This window comes from Hordeum vulgare, chromosome 2H (genome assembly GCF_904849725.1).
Source record: "Hordeum vulgare subsp. vulgare chromosome 2H, MorexV3_pseudomolecules_assembly, whole genome shotgun sequence".
NCBI classification, from domain to species: Eukaryota; Viridiplantae; Streptophyta; class Magnoliopsida; order Poales; family Poaceae; genus Hordeum; species Hordeum vulgare.
The window spans coordinates 779,575-799,497 of NC_058519.1; the positions used below are offsets into that span (position 1 = coordinate 779,575).

General features: G+C 43.4%; 2 protein-coding genes across 5 annotated transcripts; both read right to left on the reverse strand.

The window, feature by feature from the left end:
• Positions 1-399: 399 nt before the first annotated feature.
• On the reverse strand, positions 400-1,845 carry LOC123428999 (zinc finger protein ZAT5-like). The gene has a single exon (XM_045113069.1). It carries the CDS (start codon positions 1,751-1,753, stop codon positions 740-742), a length of 1,014 nt encoding a protein of 337 aa, XP_044969004.1. The 5' UTR covers positions 1,754-1,845; the 3' UTR covers positions 400-739.
• A 4,793-nt stretch (positions 1,846-6,638) lies between these two features.
• LOC123431452 (polycomb group protein EMF2B-like) lies at positions 6,639-18,255 on the reverse strand. 4 transcript variants are annotated; one of them, XM_045115238.1, is made up of 24 exons: positions 17,862-18,255; positions 17,293-17,511; positions 17,054-17,114; positions 16,731-16,836; positions 15,164-15,332; positions 15,017-15,072; positions 14,629-14,743; positions 14,389-14,545; positions 14,235-14,300; positions 13,706-13,839; positions 12,994-13,053; positions 12,718-12,842; positions 11,860-11,921; positions 11,316-11,368; positions 10,979-11,032; positions 10,835-10,894; positions 10,395-10,444; positions 10,088-10,323; positions 9,398-9,506; positions 9,239-9,287; positions 8,337-8,420; positions 8,122-8,201; positions 7,270-7,359; positions 6,639-7,178 (listed from the first exon to the last, which is right to left on the reverse strand). In XM_045115238.1, exons 4-24 carry the CDS (start codon positions 16,763-16,765, stop codon positions 7,055-7,057), a joined length of 1,968 nt encoding a protein of 655 aa, XP_044971173.1. In that variant the 5' UTR covers positions 16,766-16,836; positions 17,054-17,114; positions 17,293-17,511; positions 17,862-18,255; the 3' UTR covers positions 6,639-7,054. The 4 variants fall into 4 exon arrangements, with proteins under 4 accessions (XP_044971173.1, XP_044971170.1, XP_044971172.1 ...); XM_045115235.1 differs by having other exon boundaries at positions 9,398-9,521; XM_045115237.1 differs by lacking the exon at positions 17,054-17,114 and having other exon boundaries at positions 9,398-9,521.
• Positions 18,256-19,923: the final 1,668 nt, after the last annotated feature.

Here is a 19,923-nt window from a genome sequence, read left to right on the forward strand (position 1 = left end):
GACAAGGGACATAGACAGAGAAGAATAAGAATAGGAAGAGGAAGAAGATGAGAGCTCCCTTTACGTGAGCACAATGTCTGCTAGCTGGAGTGCTACCCCCCCCCCCCCCCCCCCACCTTTTCCAGCTCTATCCCCTGTTTGTTTGCTTGCTTGCTTGCCAATTTACACTCGTTTGCATTGCACTACACACTCACCCTCACCCTCAGCCTCAGCTCAACTGCCACTCATGAACTGCTAGCTAGCTCATCATAATCATCACATTTTCACAGACAATGCAATTCAAAATCAAATCTTGCAAAGGGGAATCAAATCAAATTAACTACTCCCTCCCTACCTAAATACTTGTAGTTGGGGGACCCAACTACAAGTATTTAGGTAGGGAGGGAGTAGTATCATAAGAAGAGGGGAACACTGCTTGCTTGATCAGCCAATCTCGGTGAATGAATGAATTTAATCACATAACAATGTTAAATTTCAGGCAAATTTTACACTGGCCACCAGTTTCCAATCATCAATAATCAATCAATTTGAAGAGAACAAATGGTAAAAAGGAACAAGGAGAAAGAATATGTATGTATGTATGTATGTATGTATGGTTTTAGACCACAGCATGGCATTGGCATTGGCATTGGCATGTACTACTATGCATGTGTATGTGAGTGTGTGCAGTTGTGGAAGAAATGGGAAAGAAACAGAGGAGCTAATTACTGTCTGTGTGTGTGCTTTGCTTCATCGACGGCTAGTAATGGCAGTCCACCAGGGCCGACGCCGTCGCCGGGAACGGCAGCAGAGACGCCGACGACGGCCGCTCCTTGGCGGCAAACGTGAAAGAGCCGCCCGGCGACGTCGCCTCGGCGCCGGCGCCGGAAGGGTCGTCGCAGGGCGCCGGCATGTTGAGATCCAGCTCCAGGAGGCTCTTCTCCTTCCTGATCACCAGCACCGCCGACGACATGGACGCCGACGCCGGCAGGAGCGGCCGGTGCCGCCGCATGTGCCCGCCCAGCGCCTGCCCGGACCCGAACTCCGCGCCGCAGATGGAGCACTCGTGCACCCGACCCTGCCCCTGCCCCTGCTGCTTCGACGACCCGCCGGTCGTCCCTTCTTGCTTAGGCGGCGTCGCCGGGACCGGGATCGCCAGCACCGTGCGATCGACGGCAGTGGCCGGCGACGGCGGTGGCGTCTTCTCCTCGGCGACCTGCGGCGGCAGCTTCTTCTCCTCGGACGACGTCGCCGTGGTCGTGGTGGTGGTGGGCGGGAGCGGTAGTCGCGGCTTCTTGTGGCTGGTGCGGTGGCCGCCGAGCGCCTGGAAGGACGGGAAGCACTTGCCGCACGTCCGGCACTCGTACACGAACTCCCCCTCGCCGCCGTCCGCGGGGCGACGGCTCCGGAACTTCCTGTCCTTCACCAGCCCCGCCGTAGACTCCGCCGCGTCCGGGGCGCCCACGACGACCATCACCGATGACGACGAGGAGGACGGCCCGGCCCCGCTGCTTCCTTGGCCGCCGCGCGCGAGCAGCATGAGGCAGAGCGCCATGTCCTCCTCCTCCTCCGTCACGCACCCGGAGGCCGCCTCATCAGCCCCAGACCTCCACCCGCCGCCATCGGCCACCGAGGACGACGACGACTCGAGCTCTCCCGCGGCGCTGGCCGTGGTCACCGCGAGCACCGCGTGCAGGCGCCGCCGCTTGCTGCGCTTGCCCTTGACGACGATGGCCGTGAGAGCGGCCGGTGGCGTGCCGGCGTCCTCCTCCATCGATCGGCCGGCCTCGGACGTGAGGAACAAGGGGGGTGGAAGGTGGGAGGAGAACACAAGGGTGGTGGAAGGATGGATGCTTAAGATGAGAATGAGATTGAGAGCAAGGAATGGAATGGAGTGGTGATGTGTGTGTGGGAGTGGTGGTGCTGGTAATAATAAAGTGAAGATTTGAGGAGGAGATGTCAACAAGATGTGGCAGCTAATAAGATGGAATGATGGATGTAGATGGAGAAAGAAACCTTGCTTCTTCATTCATGCCTGGCAATGTGCCAATAAACTACTAGTGGTGATTTCTGATTGGTCAGTGGCTGGATGGGTCTGTTATTTTGGGACTTGTGTAAAATTTGAAAAAAGAGTGGGAGAAAAAACCAACTCGATGATGAAGAGTGTGGTGTGTCAAGGCCTCTTCTTCTTTCGTTTGCGACCTATGAAGAGGAAAAAATGTAGGTGCGACGGAAATGCTGGCGCAAAACAGAGGATGAAAGACGGGGAAATATATTTCAATGGGAATGCGGAGGGTGTCGATGAGCCGCTTAAGGTACGTGGGAATGTGCATTGATCTTACGTGTAAGAGTGGAATATGTCTCATATATATCTTATATAAATGTAATATGTCTGTTAAATATTTACCATATAGTATTTTCTTTGTGTCTGGCCGGGCAATGTCATCATCCGCCTGTTCGTGACTGTTGTCACATTGAAAAACCATTGCCATCCACCTTAAATCAGTGAAAGAGATGGGGTGGATGTTTCGGTTCCTACTTACTTTGATTGAGTTATATAAGAAAGTAATACAAAAGGGGGGGGGGGGTCCTTATGCATTTCGGATGTCTCACTCCTTTGGCCCGAGAGGCGTGCACAAGGCTTAACCCTTCATGAATTCAAATCGCATACCTTTCCTAGAATTTATTCACCCCCACAAAGGCCACAATCTTATGTTTGACTATTAAAAATTGTTTGCATAATCATTAGAGCCTAGAATTTTATCTCGAATCTTGAATATGTCTACACGGGAGTGTTCCTCTAGTGATTGCACTTGGGTGTTTGTAAAGAAAATGCCACGCATGGAGAAGTTTATGATGGTTATGTTTGTGATCAACAGGTGTAAGTTAACTTGTTTAGGCCCCATGTGGTTGTATACCTAGTTAGACATAATATATTTTTGTATGTTACCTTGGATTCTGCTCTAGTCCCTTCATGTGGGACAGATCTTTCAACAAGATCTACATGGTAGTGGCCAAGATGTTAGAACCAGCAAAGGTGAGTGGTTAACCATGAAAACCACCATGAAGTCCATAATATAACAATTAGCTAATCATTGTTACACTATGCACCCCCCCCCCCCACCCCCTAGGAATTTGATCGAAGATTGCCCGATCCAAGTGCACATCAGAATCTCACCAGTAATGAAATGATATGATTCTTGCTATTTGGGAATGGAGAGATGCCATGTGGGACAGATCTATAATTAACAGCTCAAGGAGAATCTGCTATACTCGTAGATGAAAATTTCAGTGAATCCAAGTCCCCATTTGTCTTCTTTTCACCAATCAAACTATGAGGTTGAATTTGTTTCGCAAACTTGCTTGAATGGAACATGTTTGCTATAATTTTGGAGGAACTTTAACTTCTACCACATGCCTCGGTATAGTTAATTATAGAATGATTTCCACCTTTCACCCCATAGTAGCTGGAATTTGTACATGTGTGACACCACATTTAGTGAAGATACCTCTAGATAACCCCATTTAGTGCAAAAAAAAATTGAGGACCCATTTATTGAAACTTGCTCCCAATTTTAATACAGAGGAATTTCCATTAAATGGGATAACCGTTTATCACAAATGGACAACTATATAGGCAAAAATGGAATTCACTCTTGATTATATATAAGGATAACAAATCTATTTTTTTCCAATGGAAATGAAACATGACCCTTAATATTTAAAATAACCTGAAGTGAAATCGGATGTTCAAAATTTGACAGTGCAGCGTCAATTTGACTCCTAGTTCCACACACCTAGCATCTAAAAGTAGGGGGAGCTATGTGTAAGTTTCAAAAAAAAAAAACTAAAATAGTTTCCACTGGTGTATATATATATATATATATATATATATATATATATATGTGTGTGTGTGTGTGTGTGTGTGTGTGTGTGTGTGTGTGTGTGTGTGTGTGTGTGTGTGTGTGTGTGTGTGTTTACATATATGTTCATTCCATTAAAGAATGTGTTAACTTTTAAGCTACACAAAAATATAAATTTGTGGCCTCCAAAAAAGTAACTCTGTTTTGATGCACATATTTGACCTTTTTGTGTGTACACCACAACTGAAAAGTTGTATCTATGAAAATTTGTGTTGTACACACTACACATCTATATGCACATGAGTAATTTTTCCAGAACTTTGGAAGGTTTCAAATTATTGTTTTTGATTCTTTTTTTAAAAGAAATGACTCCATGTAGCTTTGTTCTGTTTCGATTTTTCAACGGTTGAAGCCAATATTTTCATCCTTGAAGTACAACCACCATGTAATTAGCATGTGAATTCAGTAGTTGGCTAGCATGAAATTGGCATATAGAGATTAGGAGAAATAAAGGCGACAAGTCTTGATGGAGACTTGAAGTGAAAATGAAGTGATTTTAAGCTTCAAAAGAGAGTCCTATTCAGAAAAACAGGACACATGCTTGTACTCCTTTTATGCCAACTCCTTACTTAATTTCCAAAATATCAAGTTAAAGGGCTGAACATGAAAAAAAATATTAAAGATGATGATGTGCCTTTACTTCCTTTTCACTTCTTTTGTTGCTTCGCTTTATGTTTTCTCTTTCCGTATTTCCGCCATGACAAATACCACCTACTTAGCTTTACCACGCGCTATACAGATCCTAACCGCGTTACGGGAAGAATTATTCTGTCGACTAAGTTTAATTTCCACCAGTATCATTTAAATGCCTACGGATTCTGATAAATAATGGGTGGAAAGTGTTACCAAAATTATAAATTACTGTGCATCAAGAGGAAATTAGAGGCATTGTCATTATCTTTGTTTTGAAAATCCATTTACATTATACGGCGTATGAGACTGACCTCTAGTCCCTTCCTTCCACAGTTCACTCTAGGTGAAGTGTTAGTGTTAAGTACAACTGCCTCCACATCTCTACCCTTTAATCAACAGAATCATGCACACTCCACACACAACATGTTGATGAGAGAAATGATTGATGCTTGATTGGCATGTTAAGCAGAGCCTTAAAGAAAAAGAGAAAAGAAGAGAGAAGTCAGAGGTTGGATGGCTTGCTTGTGTATTAAAATCAGGCAGCTGCATACGGCTGTTGCCTTTCCTCTAAGTTGCAGCTATGGTATGCTACTACTTTATGTGTGCTTGCAGCTGCCTGCTTTGCTGCTGCTGCTGGTGTGTACTGGTAGCAGCAGCCGTAGTAGCCTGGTAGTGGAGATGGTGTAAGCAACTGCTCCACACTCCTCCTCTCCCTCTCTAACTAACCACCACCACCACCCTCTCTCTCTCTCTAACTAACCTCTACCTATATCTCTCTCTCTTCCCTGAAATGGAATTTTGGCATGATCTCATTGAAGGAGGCCTTGATGATGTTCACAAGATAGATTCTCATCATAATATATTTAAAACTTTGGGTATGAATTTTCTTTGATGAATACTAGCTTGAGGGTAGCTAGCTAGAGTGGACATGGGTGCCACCTTCCATGTCATGGACAGTTTGGCATGATGCATGATTTGTGCCCAAACAAATGAGGAGGAGATGTGTGCCCATTCATCTACTGCAGGAGGGAGCTGCTTCTACGCCACCTTCTTTGCTCTTCAGCTGCGTCAAACAAAATTCCAATGGCCAACTCATGATTTATGCCCTGCAACTTGCTCATGGTTATTTATTTATCTCACATCGCCTTCTCCTCTTTGCTTGCCATGCACTCTCGATCCCGTCACCGCCACCGCGTAGAATTCCACGGCAACGGCAACGGCAACGCAACATGCTCATATACATTTTGTCACTTATCAGTAATTGATCAGTATACAAATACCAGAAGAAGAGTATTGATCAAAGATTAGGACTATCTTGCCTTATGTTTGAAGCCATGTTACCATATCTCCTTACTTTTGAAACTTAGATTTTTTTTTTCACTATTGAAATTCACAAAATTGGGACCATCTTGTGGATGATGCTAAACATTGACCCCAACAATTAACCTTTTTAACTATCTTGTCAATAGATGTGGACACATTGTAAGAAACTTTTTTTAAAGCCATTGGCATCCGTTGACTTGTGCAGGTGATGGGGGGCACAAGTACATGTTGCATTAGAATATATAAATAAATACAATCAATCAGACCGACACCGACAGGAAGAACTTGTCATAATGAGATCATCAGCTCGACACTTGGGGTGTGGTGTGGTGGGTTGGTGTTTTGACTTGGGCAATGCAATGTGTTGTGCATCGGCACTAGCACCACTCCCATGTTCCCCTCCATGATTGGATTGGATCACAACCCAGCTGGACTAATCACCCATGATTACTAGGATCAACACGTGTCGCCGTATCAGTATCACACGGACCGTTGTTTGTTTGCTTAGAGCTCATAAAACCTTTGCATTCCAAATCGCACAACTGCTGGCTATAATTTCCTTTGGGTTTTACCCCTGTTTAACAAGACACAACGTATTGCAAAGATGTAACTATCTCAGGGGGGGATATCATCCAAAACATTCATATTACAAATGGAACGCAATTCCAAAATGCAACCTAGAGAAACCACATTACACAACCCCACCCCTAACTCGCTCGAGATCAACCCAAGTCAGTAAAAAAGTATGCGTTAATCCACTGATCTGGCAAAAACATCACATCAGTCACAAATGCACAACATTTCTATATTGCTTGAACCCCCAGGTACAACAGATATCCCCAACCTTTTGTGTCCCCGTACACCCATCCCAGCTACAACAGATATCCCCAATCTTTTGTGTTTGTGTTTCCATGCATACACCCACGAATCCACGTGGCCGGGTCCCAATGTTAATAGGTGTTTCAAGCAATGCATGAAACAAACCAATAAGAAATGAAAATAATAATCCAAACAGAAAACAACATTTGCCGATTCGGCCCAACCCAAAATAATCCCCAATGTAAGAGACCGTCTTGTCCTCGGATGCAGCCTCGACGAGGACGCCAGAAATCAAAGTGTTATCATGCTGCACTGCCAAAAAAGGGCATTGCCGGCTGGACCAGCCCTGCTCAGCTAGCCCAATGTTTCCTACCGAGTCACGACCACTTGGGGTCGGCGCTTTGGCTTGCCAAGCTCTCGAGATGTTTGTTGCAGATATTCATGGTGCGGCCATTTAGCAGGCCGTGGTTCCAGAGCTTGATCATCAGTACGCGCCAGCACCTGTTCATCCAGAGTAAGAAATTACAGAATCAGGACATGAATATGCTGCGTGAGGCATTCATAGTTGCAGATCTCAAAACCGGTCGCTTACCATCGTAGTCTTGGGTTCTGCACGAGTTCCTGTCCATGCTGATGGGTGAATGCCTCGCACGCCCAAGGTATATGGCCATCGGCTAATATCCTGCGGTTAGCCTTTTCAGCATGAGAAATGGAAACGTGTACCTCCGGGATGCAAGCAAACAGAACATACCACATCCATTAGTTCCGAAGGCTCTACTCTACCAAACAAACAAAACAATCAAGCAGGATGGGGCATGACTATTAGTTCCAGTGCATGTTTCCTATGAAGAGAATGCAACAGATATCATAATTCAAACTTTACGAGCGTAAGTATTCCTCGTTTGGACATCTTGGGGCCTTCCGTGCCATCTCTTTTAGTAAAATTGTGAGAACGGTGCTCTAAGTCCTCGTTAAAGAAATTCCAGTGAGAGATGATTAAGTAACAACAATAAATGGAATAACTAAGTTTGGCATTAATAATAATAATGCGGTAAAATACTGTTGCGGTGATGATTGCACATGAATCAACTCAGCAAAAAATACTGTTGCGTTTATGACTTCCATCTGATCATAGAAGTATTACTTCTGCGGCTATATATCAGCATTCAGCCATTCAGATCGACTCATTAATAAATTGGTTCCTCTAAACTATGTTGATGCCCTTCAAGGAAATTACCTAGTCCTTGCCTTTTTTCTCATCTCAGCATTTACAGGAACAAAAGTGATTAAAAGTTTAAAACATGACTAACAAGTAAAAACTACAAGAGTCGGTTCACCGAGGCCCAAGCTGTGTACCACCGAAAATAATAAGTAGTTGCTGCAGGTCAAATACTCCTATGTACGGTGATAGACCTAAGGAGGAAATACTGGGGATAGGCCTGACCTCTGTCTCCGCTTAAACGAATTCCACAGATGCATGATACGCTTTTCCTCTTTTGCAACATCAGAAAAACCATTAAGCAGCTGCATGTAATCAGAAGTTAAAATGGCCTGAATAAAATATTTTATAGAGGAATCGACTGAGCTCAGGTGAATGTGGAAGCATGCAAATGTTCCAAGTTTCTGCACGAGCAGAGCAAGAGGATTACAACATCTTACCGTCCTATCTTCGAAGTCAGCGATGTCATGATCAAGTTCGTCTTCACTGTCATGATCTGAGTAAAGTACGTCCATCTCCATTCTCTAGAAAATGTAAAGCCACAGTCAAGCTAAATTTCAGTTGCAGGGCATAAAATCACAATACAAGTGAGTACATTAGTATAAACTGACATCAGAAAATTTTAAAAAAATAACATTGGAAAAATTAATATTGCCATGCTTCATCTACAAACACCAGTGTTGGCCATTAAAATGATAGATCTACAAGTCACCAGTAAAAATGTAGTATTAACAAAACACTATATGCTTGCATGCTCCAATCCACCAAGCAGCTTCGAACAATTGGTACCAAATTTCACAAGTCTTATACTGTAGACAAAAGAAAGCATACTAGTACGATTGCCACTTAATATGTACTTGTAGATGTAAACGATATATAGCCACGTCTAATACACATTGTGCAGCTGCAATGCTCTCGAGTAGTCGCCATGTTAGCATGGTGAACTTTCTTCGAGGACAATTTTTTCAAATGCTTTTTTTTCCTCTACTTAATTCACTTGAATATAACAGTAATTAAGGGAAACAATGACTACTACTTTTCACCAACCTCTGCTAGTGACTGACCTCAATACTTGAGAAAAAAAAAGAGAAGAAATAATAGACACAAAGGTTCAACTATTATTTTCGCATACATGATATACACCTGAAGCAGTATCAAGCACTCACAAAATAAAGTGTAAATATAATGTTTAAATATCCTCCATATGCGCAGGTGTTCCGCTGCAGACATAAATATGCATGTATGTCTGCTTCAGTAGGTACATATACGACCAGAGAAGTGAAAGTCCAATTTGCAACAAGCACGCACAAAAGATAAGCGACTGTTGCATGATTTCAATCACCTGTGCCTTCTGAGAATGGAAGAACTCGCGTTTTTTCAGCAGTACAAGACTGTCAGATGATACAACCACAAACAAACAAGTTAGTTGAACAACTTCTATCAGAAGAGTCTCAGGGAACATTTAAATGGTAACAGGATATCAAGAACATAAACAGAATACCTAGGGTCATCTAGATCAACCGGGAGCTTCCTTGCCCTATCAGACTGTAGAGCTGTTGGTTCTGAATGATTTCTACCAGGCAATAGTCGATGAGGATCGATTGAAGCTTCTGGTACATTAATTCCTGAAAATATAGACTACATCAGGAAAATCCGCGAAAATTAAGGGCAACATCAGGAACAATATATGCAACAGATTTCAGGCAAAAGAGAGTAAACATGCGGACAGGACACCCCGACACCAGGAATGCCAGAGCACAAGAAAAACAGAAATCCAGGCAATATTGTAGGTTTTCCTCTACATGCTAGCAGAATTATAATGATAAATCTACAATTAACCAGTTCACCTGACAGTAGCTAGTCAGGACACTTTGCTAAAAAGAACTAGTCGGGAAACCATATCACCATAATCAACACTGAGGAAAAGGTTGACATTGCTGAACCTTCTAGGGTTCCTAGCATGCTGCAGTGCATGAAGTGTTAAGAAAATTGTTTGGAGGTTGGTTTGGGATTAGGATGGGGCGTGGGAGAAGAACTTGCATTTGGGTGCAATCTGACCGGATACTCAACGGCAAGATAGGCATTTCAACACAAAACTTAGACAATATTTTGAGGGTTGGTGAAACAGGGCTAACGATAGTGGCAAATAGTTTGTTCAATATACCAAGAGCCCATTAGATGTGAGATGTACCATTTTCCTTTGGGACATAATCCACCTCAGACCCTTTCTGGCCATCTTCAGACGATCTTGATTCAGTCATTTGTGTAGGTGCAGGAACCGTATTTCGTGGTGATCTTAGTTCCACAATATCTTGGTCCACGGGCATGGTCATTCCAGGTGATCCTGGTACCGTGATATGTGGATGTACATCCTTGATCTTCTCAGTTGGCGTTTCTGATATTTTATACCTTTTAAACCTTGATGATCTGACGGAACATAGTTAGGAAAATTGAGCAGAGAATTTAAAATTGTTGAAAGTAATGGAGTATGAGCTCACCGGTAGAAAAATACTCTATTGCCTGGATCATTTCCTGCGATAGTCAGAAGCTGGGAAAATAAACAGAGAATTAGCTTTCCCAATATAAAAGCAGTATTTTTTTTATGAAATGGGGCTTTAATGCAAGCAAAAGGCAAGGGTGCACCCAAATTATGTCCAGATCATGTGGACCAGGATCCTATCGATCCCAGCTAACTCAAAAGGCAAGGATGCACCCAAATTGGCCAACTGGGTGCAGCCTTGACTTTTGGATTCAAAGAAAGCAAAACTAAGCTAGGACCAACATTGAGATTGTATTAGTGTAACATCCATAGGAATGTTATACTTGAAACACTAGTAAAGTACTGAATTCAGCGACAATATTTCCAGATATGCCAACATCATTTTGTTACTCTGTTAGTGGAGGGTGAGTACATCCAAAATCCTTTATCACAATTTACCTCTCCTCTCTTGGCATCACTCTTCAGACTAACATTAACAGCTTGGTACTCTTTAGATACCTGTGTCAATAAGAAAAAAGAGCTAGTTATCAAACAGTGCAATTGAAAAAGATTCTGGAATGGAAATTTCAGAGGAAAACAAACCCAGAACTCGAAGTGGAATAGGTCATGCGACGAGGTTAAATGGCATTCCAGACCCTAGTATCACAATATGAAATATGACTTTAGCCAACAAAAAGTAAAAGTCTATCGATTTCAACAAAAAGGTGAAGTGGAACTATGGAGAAAGAAAACAAAAGCAGAATTTCCTGCGTAGAAAAGGGAAACATCACCGTAGTGGTGCAAAATAACAACAAGAAAATATTTTCTTCAGTCACAAATGTAGCAAGTGAGATGATCTTTAGAACCATCGCTCAGCAGCAGTGAGAAACATGAGTATATGACATGAGCTAAACAAAATGAATCTCGCTTCAGATTTTACCTTGAAGCTTCCACACGGTACCAAGCAAAAAGGGCAAGTAAAGCCTTCTGTAACTGGTAAGAAAGAATAAATGTATCAATAAGAAATAACTTCTAGCAAAAAACAGGAAACCACGTTCTGGATCTTGACCATGAACAGCAATCAAAGAAAGTACCAAGTATGACAAATCAGATGCAGCTTGATGCCAGAAGGACACAACAAACTAGAGAAGACTTCTTGCGAGAAAAACATATTTCTATGACGTTTTCCTTTAGCTTCAAAAAAGCACACTGCTGCAGCAAAATCACTAAAATTGGTAATGAAATGACGAGTTTAACTTCAGCACCATGTGCAAATTTTTAGCACCATGTTGTGTATGTGGGCTAAATATCAAAGATACAAAAGATACTAGTTTCCATCCAAACAAAGATACAAAAAGTGGATATGGGACAAGCATTGGACATAAGACAGATGCCAATACATGATGCAAACAAGTGACACTGGAAAGAGACCAAGGTGGAGAGAGAGAGAGAGAGAGAGAGAGAGAGAGAGAGAGAGAACCAACCTTCGCTTTTGTGCAAATTTTTGTAGTACTTGTAATTAAAGAGAACATTGCCTGTTCTTAACCTGTAGAATCAACATTTACAGTGAAATTTGTTATATCAAACTTGAAGTGTATTTGACAAAAAAAATTGAACCCAACTAATCAAGCAAGGTGCAAACATGCGACAACTAGACCTGGTGTAACCCTTGGCTATGCCCAACCAGGTTACAGGATATGCTGACTTCTCACTTCTGCCTGTGCTCAAGACTATGCACACCCACCCCCAGAATCCGAAAGGCCAATGTGAGTGTGAATAACATATTAATTTGGTGTTGCTAAGTGGCGTACGTCTGCTGGGTAAAAATCCAGGTGACACCCTTGCAAGCCTTTGCAATCCCCAGTTCGCCACATAAACAGCACACAATGATCTGATCAAGGAATGAACACATCCTAGGAGTGTCCATGCTTTCTGTTCCTGCCCTATTTCCCCTCCCTTTCCTCTCGCATGATCTCTGCCTTCTCACTTGTCGCCCCTTTGACTTTCCTTGTCAAATCCTATCTTCCTCACCCCACTTCAATAGTTGCTACAAAGAGAGCCTAGGTGGCACCAGAAGCTATCCGCCTGGTTGACATGCCTAAAGGAAAGTTGATACGGATGCACTTTTACGCCAGACCACCTAAAATGGCAGGGCTAGAAGTAGGGACGATGATATGTAATGATTTTTATTTTACTCAGAAGAGCAAATAAAATCTCAAATTTGAGGGATAAAGTAACAAGCGCTAAGAACATGCATTTCCTAAAAATGGCAGGACTAGAAGTAGGGAACAAAACTTCATTAATATTTCAGAAATGAGCTATGTACGATGAGTTATTGTTACCTTAAGATTTTTGGTAATAACGAAAGCGGGACATCATCATATGAGTAAGCATTGTAAGGAGATAAACGCATGTCTCTTGCACCTGCCTCTTGTACATCTATGCTTGCTTTTAGTTTATATGAACCCTGTAACACAAAGAGGTCAAGGATCTAAGTAAAGTTACTGAAAATAACTCACAATTTTCAGTAAACTGAGGTGTTGCTATACTCCAAAAAAAAACAGCAAATTTTGAAGCTATAATGACTAGATTACAAGAAGAAACAGAAAAGAGCTTACTGTAGCATCTGCCTTCAGAGAACAAAATGTCAAGCAACTGCCATGCTCAAGAAGTGATGGCTGTGTGCATACCAAAAGAAGAAAAGCTGAGTCAGGAAACAATTTACATAGAAAGCAAAGATGATAGAGAAATCTGAGGGGGCTGGGAATGAAAGCAAGGAGATATGTTCAAGATTAATGCAAAGGTTGTAGACTGTTGTGCTGTTAACTTTGAGAGTTTATCACATGCACCTATAAGTTTATGCAAAAGATACATTTCACTGTGTGCAATTTGCCACTGTCATGTCATTGGATGCCAACTTACCACAAGCACCTTAGGTCAAGTACTGTTCTACAGGCCTATCCTTCTGCTTTAGCAAGCATTGAAAATTTTCAATGGAAGAATAAGTGTTAATTTGCACCATTCATAAAGGTACAATTGGAAATATGCTCCATATGCTGAAGCTCGAACAGTTTTTGTGTTAAATATAAAAGAAATGGCAGTGAATTGCTGAAAGTGCATGTAGCAATATGCATTATAAATTGTCAAAACTCAAATAGGTGGCAAAGTGAAAGTGAACGTGGTAAGGTGATTTCTTTTCGTGAAAGAAGTGTCATATAACAATGCTGGCTCATCTACCCCATGACTACGAATCGAACTGAAGATCAAATACGCAGAAACAATGCAATAAAACGTCAGAATATGCAACATACTAATAACTTCAGAGCATACCTCTATGAAACCTGGGCTCATACTTATTTCTGAAGTTAATTCCACAGTACGCCCCAAGCTTAAAGTTAGACAATCCAGAGATGAACCAAGTGAATCAATTGGTATTTTACCCCAGAAACATTGGCCTCCAAGCTCTAATAAAGCGTACCAGATGTACAATAGTTAGTCCATCAATAAGACCACAAATGGATTGTTCATTCCTGAGATACAAAACCGGTGTTTAATAATTTTTAAGGCACAAGTTCGAGACTATATTTGCTAACAGTGATAGCTACAATAATGAGATTGCTTGTTTGCCATTCATACAGGGTGTGTGCTGGATACAAAATATTGTTGGGCTTAAGACTAGAAGAGTAAGGTAAGCCCTCTTCCATCTTTTGGATGCAGATGTTGAGCAAAGGCTTCTAGCATCCATTCAGCCAAGATTTTAATGTTTAGAAGAAAAAATAGATCAACCCCAATATAACAAACTAACAGTATATTGTATCAACTGTTAAGCGTATACCACATAATGTCAGTCATAACTTACTTTGAGGAGAAGAATACTCCGTATGGTTCTCTGAGCAGTTTTCACCAAGATTCTGTCCACCTCGGCCTTTTGAAATGAAGAGAAAAATGGAATCAGATTTTATGACTGCAAAGAAGTGTTATTCACAAATAATCACATAGGATGCGGACCATACCACAGCTAACAAGGATAATGTTGACGCTGGAACCTTGGGAGGTCGACAAATTCTTCATATTGGGGACGGTGAATGTGGCTTCAGTGTGGTCACTATCTCCAGATTCACGGAAGGAAGTCAGGACAAAAGCCCGGCTGAACCGATACATTGGAGAATGCTGCAATGTGAAGCTACCAATAAGCAAAGAGACCATCTGATAGACACATAACACTACCTTCCATGAACTAAAAAGGTGCTTACCCCTTCACCTGGAACATCCTTACTAGATCTAGCTAACAGAACATGGAGAGGAAAGATACCATGTGCTGGCAATTGAGTATGTGTGCTTCGAGAAATTGATACTGATATCTGAATCCTAAATTTATTAGCACAAACACAGGTCAGTATTTGCCAGGAACAAGCTTCAACTTTTAATCATGCCACACTATATCACGAAGTGTACTCTTTTGAGAATAGCTTAAGTAACCTGTTAGGCCTTGTTTGACCGATCTACCATTCAAGTTTCTAGTACGCAATGAATTGATGAAAATTATTATGAGAAGCACTCGCAAGATGCTCAGCTAAATATGAAACAATGCACCCATAAGAGTGAGAAATGCTTCATTTTATGTTCATTCAATAATTTTACCTCTTTTTTCGTTTTGCATCTATCTTATACCGAAGGCATCTTTGAAGCGATGGAGGCTGCAAAACTCAACCGGGTCACTGGTATCTAAAATTAAAGTTGCATAAACCATGATAACAGAACAGTTACAACTATGGGATAAGGTCTTACCTTTTTAATGGCTCTTTGTCGAATAAGATTGTACAGCTCAACTGGCTTGCAGTATAATGCTAAACTTTCCTTAGCGGTAAGTTCATCATCTGGAGATAGCTGAGCTCTTGACTTCTGACCGCACGTCTGTTCTGTGGACCTGGTGTAACTGAATCCACATCCATTGTTCCTGCACAAACAACAGTTGCATCAAAGAAAAAGAAGAATCCATCTCATATCAAGAACAAGGAAGTCATCCATCATCATACAACACAACTTGACTGGTCCACATAACATAACTAGCTAACTTTAATATACATATTTCCTGTGAGTAATCATTAACCGCCGGAGATAGACATTTACCATCAAAATTCACATGGAACCCCATATAAACCTGAAGACATCAGACCTGACATGCTTCACAGTACACTCTTATCCCAACATTGACTAAAACTGTAAAAGCATCCAGTGGTTCATATTAATAGTATACCTGTACAGTGCCAAAAGACCATGGGATTTGGATACCAAACCTACCTACCAGGCAATGAAGATACTCAACACAGTTTGCAAAACATAGTATAAGGCATTGTTTTTAAGCCATCCCTAAGGCGTCACCTAGGCAAAGCGTCAAGGCGCTCCCTGATGGCAGAGCGTCGTGAACTCCCTCTCAGGCTGCAGCTCCTCCTCTGGCGAACCCTCTTCCACCAGATCAGCACCACAGCAAGGTATGGTTCCTGCCCTCTCTTCTCTCCCCCCCCCCCTGCTCTTTCTTCCATCCAGCACCAAAGCTTGCCATTCTTTCCTGCTCTATTATGCACAGCTTTGCAACATCCTGCAGTGCACCTGCATGTGCTTGTCTGCTCCTTCTCCATCCAGAAGGCAGCAGCCCCACCACCACACTTCTCTCCTTCCCCATGCTTGATCTAGTTGCTGTAGTGATTTGGCTCTTCTCTCTTTTTTTTCTGGCCAGGTATCCCTGCTCTGATGGATCTTGTGGCTGGTAATGCTTATGATCTATCTGATGATCCAGCTTGGAAGTACGGGTTCTGGCCAGATTTAGAGAGGAAAGACTTAATCCAGTGTACATTGTGTGGCAAGATAGTCCATGCTGGAGTGAGAAGGCTGAAGCAGCGGCTTTCTGGGGTTTTCAGTGATGCGGATAAGTGCCCCGAGACATCCGTGGAGATTAGCATGGAGATGCACAATTCCTTAAACACTGAAAGTTTAAAGCTATAGAGCGATATATTGATGAGGAGGATGCAGCTGAAATTCAAAGGCGCCGTTCTGTCATATACACAAGATGATTCGAAGCCTATCTTTGGTAACAGCTTATTATGCTAATGCTAGTTGTTAAATCTTCTAACTGGCTGCCATCTATTATATATGTATGTACAGTTTATTATGTTAATGCTAGCTGTTGAATCTCCTGGTCGCCTTACGCTTTAGCGCTTAGGCGCCCCCCACCCCCCAGCGCCTCGCCTTACCGCCATAAAACGTTGGTATAGGTAACAGCAACGCAGAGATGCTCAACTCAAAAGAAACATAGTATAAGGTAATGTAACAGTAGAATTAGTGGATAGCGGATTACGCTGCATCGTGATTAGGTAAAGCTAGACCAGGCATCCTTGCTGTCAAGCAGTTCGACTCCCACTGGGTCACAGGAGACCACCAAAATCAGCACATACAAGAAGTGCCTGCACAAAGAACAGATTGCATCAGTAAAATGGCATTAAAAACTGAACCTAGGTAACCAAGATTATCCTGAAAGAAATAACCATCACAACCATATGATAAGATCAGAGTGGCTTGGCAGAAGAGGAAGAGACCCGGTGACAAATAGTGTTTGCCGCTCAGCATCTTAAGATGCCATGCTTTTTTACCAGAATCAAAGGCTAAGAGACCTGAATATACCTTGAGGAAAAATGCAACAGAAACTGCAAGAAGACTTAAGAGTCGTCTCAGCAGTTGAGATCTGAAATTTGAAGTGGGAAATATATTACAGTTACATACAGCTTACACTTCATCGAAAAAAGATACAGCTTGCAAACTAGTATATTCAGAGAGGGGGGGGGGGGACCAGATCAGATCCTACAGGAAGATCTGGCTGCTAACGGCAGATCAAACTGCAACAAATAGAATCGAGGACTTACCAACAAAAGAGATGTTACCCCGGCTAGATCTACGGTAGCGGCCAGAGGAGATCAACCACTCTTTTTGTAGGCTCCGGCAGAAGAACGGCGGCAGCGAGGTGGTTGGGATATGGTAGGATTTCAGGGCTGGCTTGCTTGACTTCTTTCCTGCGCCCGGTCAGATCCAAATGGAGCCTGCGGCCAAGCCCTGGTAGGGAAGGGGATTTGGATCCAGCGGTGCTGCATGTATTTTCAGATGTCCAATTGAGGAAACAAAAATCAAAAATAAGGTACCAGTATGAAAACGTGGATGCGCTTGACGGATGTACTGGTGTGAATTTACTGCAGCCGCGTACTGGTGTTGCGTCAATCCAGGGATGGGAGATGGATTGTCATATGGATAGTTTTAAACTGATCTAGCGTTGGTTTTTTACTTTTTTATACAGTACATTATTTGGCAAAAAAAAGGGCAACCAGGAACTGGATCAGATCCTGCAAGAAGATCTGACTAGTCGTGGCTGGAGGATCTGACTGCTAATGGCAGGAAGTAAGATCAAACTGCGACAGAGAGAAACGAATCGAGGACTTACCAACAAAAGAGGGCTAGATCTACGGTAGCAGCCAGAGCCAGAGGAGATTAACTGCTCTTTTTGTAGTTGGGATTTGGGGACTGGCTTCTTTTCCGACCAAGCCCTGGTAGGGAAGGAGATGTGGATCCTTGTCGTTGCCCGCAAGCTTTGGCCAATTCAGAGCTCGAATAGCCTACAAAAGGAGCCTCTCAGGATATCCGTCGACTCTGACTCTGACTCTGACGGGAGGTTCAGCTAAAGGCTTTGCGTGTCATCCTTGGAACCAAGACACTCGATCCTGAATGAATGAATGAATTAGCCGCGGGCTGATTCTGAACATTGTGTAGTGTGAGCAGCTGGTTTCTTGTTTTGGGAAAGCATGGCCGGGGCAATTAAATTGCTCCGCCTGCTGCGTACTACTATTACTGTACATCCCAGGATCCGCTTAAACTAGTACTCTACTTTTAGTAACCGACGACGATGATGGATATCCCCAAATTAAACTAGTACTAGGAGAAGAAAAATCTACTGGATTGGAACTACTCTACCGGGGGCAGCATCAAGGGAGGGAAGGCGAGGCCGCCGCCGCCAGCCAGTGGAGTCCCGGTCCCCGTGGCGGAGAGGTGGTTCTCCGGCGGCACGAATCTCATGTGCGCGTAGGGGTTACCGAAATTACCAGAGGGGGAGCACGAACCTAGGTCAGCCCGGTCGTCGGCGGCGCGGGCTCCCGCTCGCGAAGGGAGGCGGGAGGAGGGAGCCGGCCGCCGGAGGGAGCAGAGGCGGCGGCGCCGGATGAGGAGGTGGTGCCACCGGAGGTCGCTGATTTGATTTTTTGGGGCGAGATGAGAGATTCGCACGGCGCCGCGGCTAAGCACGGTGCACGTGAAATTAATCATGTCTGCAAATCTATTACTACCCTTTATATATATATATATATATATATATATATATATATACCTAATATATATATATATATTATCTATATACCTAATAATAAAGCGGCTATTGCTTCCGTTGAAAAACCCACCAAGTCAATTTTATAAAAAAGCCACTGTAATTTTTGTTATTCAACCTACGCTCCATCATTTATCTGCAACGCAAAAAGAAAAAACGATTCGCTGCAAAAATTATACCGGTATGCATCGCCTCCTCCCATCGACCCTGGGCCACCCTGGCCTGTGCCCAGGCCGCCGCCACACCACTCGCCGCCGCGGCCGACCTTAACTGCCACCGTTGCCGATCTCAACCCACCCGCCTCCGCGGCCGTACCACTCCCCACTCATTGTCCCTGTTGTGACGCTCGAGCGCATCGCGTCGACCCTGGTCCACCCTGGCTTGTGCCCAGGCCGCTGCCACACCACTCGCCGCCGCGGCCGACCTCAACCACCACTGTTGTCGATCTCAACCCACCCAATTCCGCGACCGTACCTCTGCCCGCTTGCTGCCCCGTTTCGGCGCTCGAGCACAGCTTCTGGATCAAATCAACGCGACAGCTACAGTGACTGGCGATGATGCGTTTGCTCGATGCAAAACAACGGTGGCGCGCGGATAAGGCGCGGCGGAGCGAAGTACTTGCAGGTGGAGGCGGGCCTCCAAGGCTCACACGGGGAACTCCGAGGTTATGGCGCGGCAACGACGACTCCTTATGGCCAGATAGAGGCGCCTAACCCTTGCTCCCTTCATCATATCCCCTCCTCTGGCAGGAACTCGTCATCTGGTGAGATCCCCTCCCTATGCCTCCAACCATGTGCCAAGCACCGGCAAGAAATTTTGTTTTGTGGGGATTTGTTTGCTCATGAATGAATGTATTGAATGTAAGATTGTATTGTTGTAGAGACAGAGAATGGAACACCACCTTCAGTTTGTCATCTGATCCCACATTCTCTACCCCATGGGTGAAATAAGATAACAGTCCATTGATCAATTCACGTAGCCTCTTTGTTTTGCTTTGCTTGTCCCGCTCAATTTCTCATCATGGTGGAATTAACAATGTTTTGCTTTGCTTGTCCCGCTAAATTTTTCATCATGGTGAAATTAACAATGGACGGGTTGATTTCTCAACAAAATAGGATAGGACTAACTA

Excerpts from the sequence above, each read along its gene's own strand:
- LOC123428999 (XM_045113069.1), bottom strand. The coding sequence starts at position 1,753 with ATGGAGGAGGACGCCGGCACGCCACCGGCCGCTCTCACGGCCATCGTC.
- LOC123431452 (XM_045115237.1), bottom strand. The coding sequence starts at position 16,765 with ATGCCTGGTCTAGCTTTACCTAATCACGATGCAGC. Across the intron at positions 15,073-15,163 it reads GACAAAGAGCCATTAAAAAG|CCTCCATCGCTTCAAAGATG; the intron begins GTAAGACCTTAT and ends TGAGTTTTGCAG. Across the intron at positions 10,895-10,978 it reads TATTCCACTTCGAGTTCTGG|GTATCTAAAGAGTACCAAGC; the intron begins GTTTGTTTTCCT and ends TTATTGACACAG.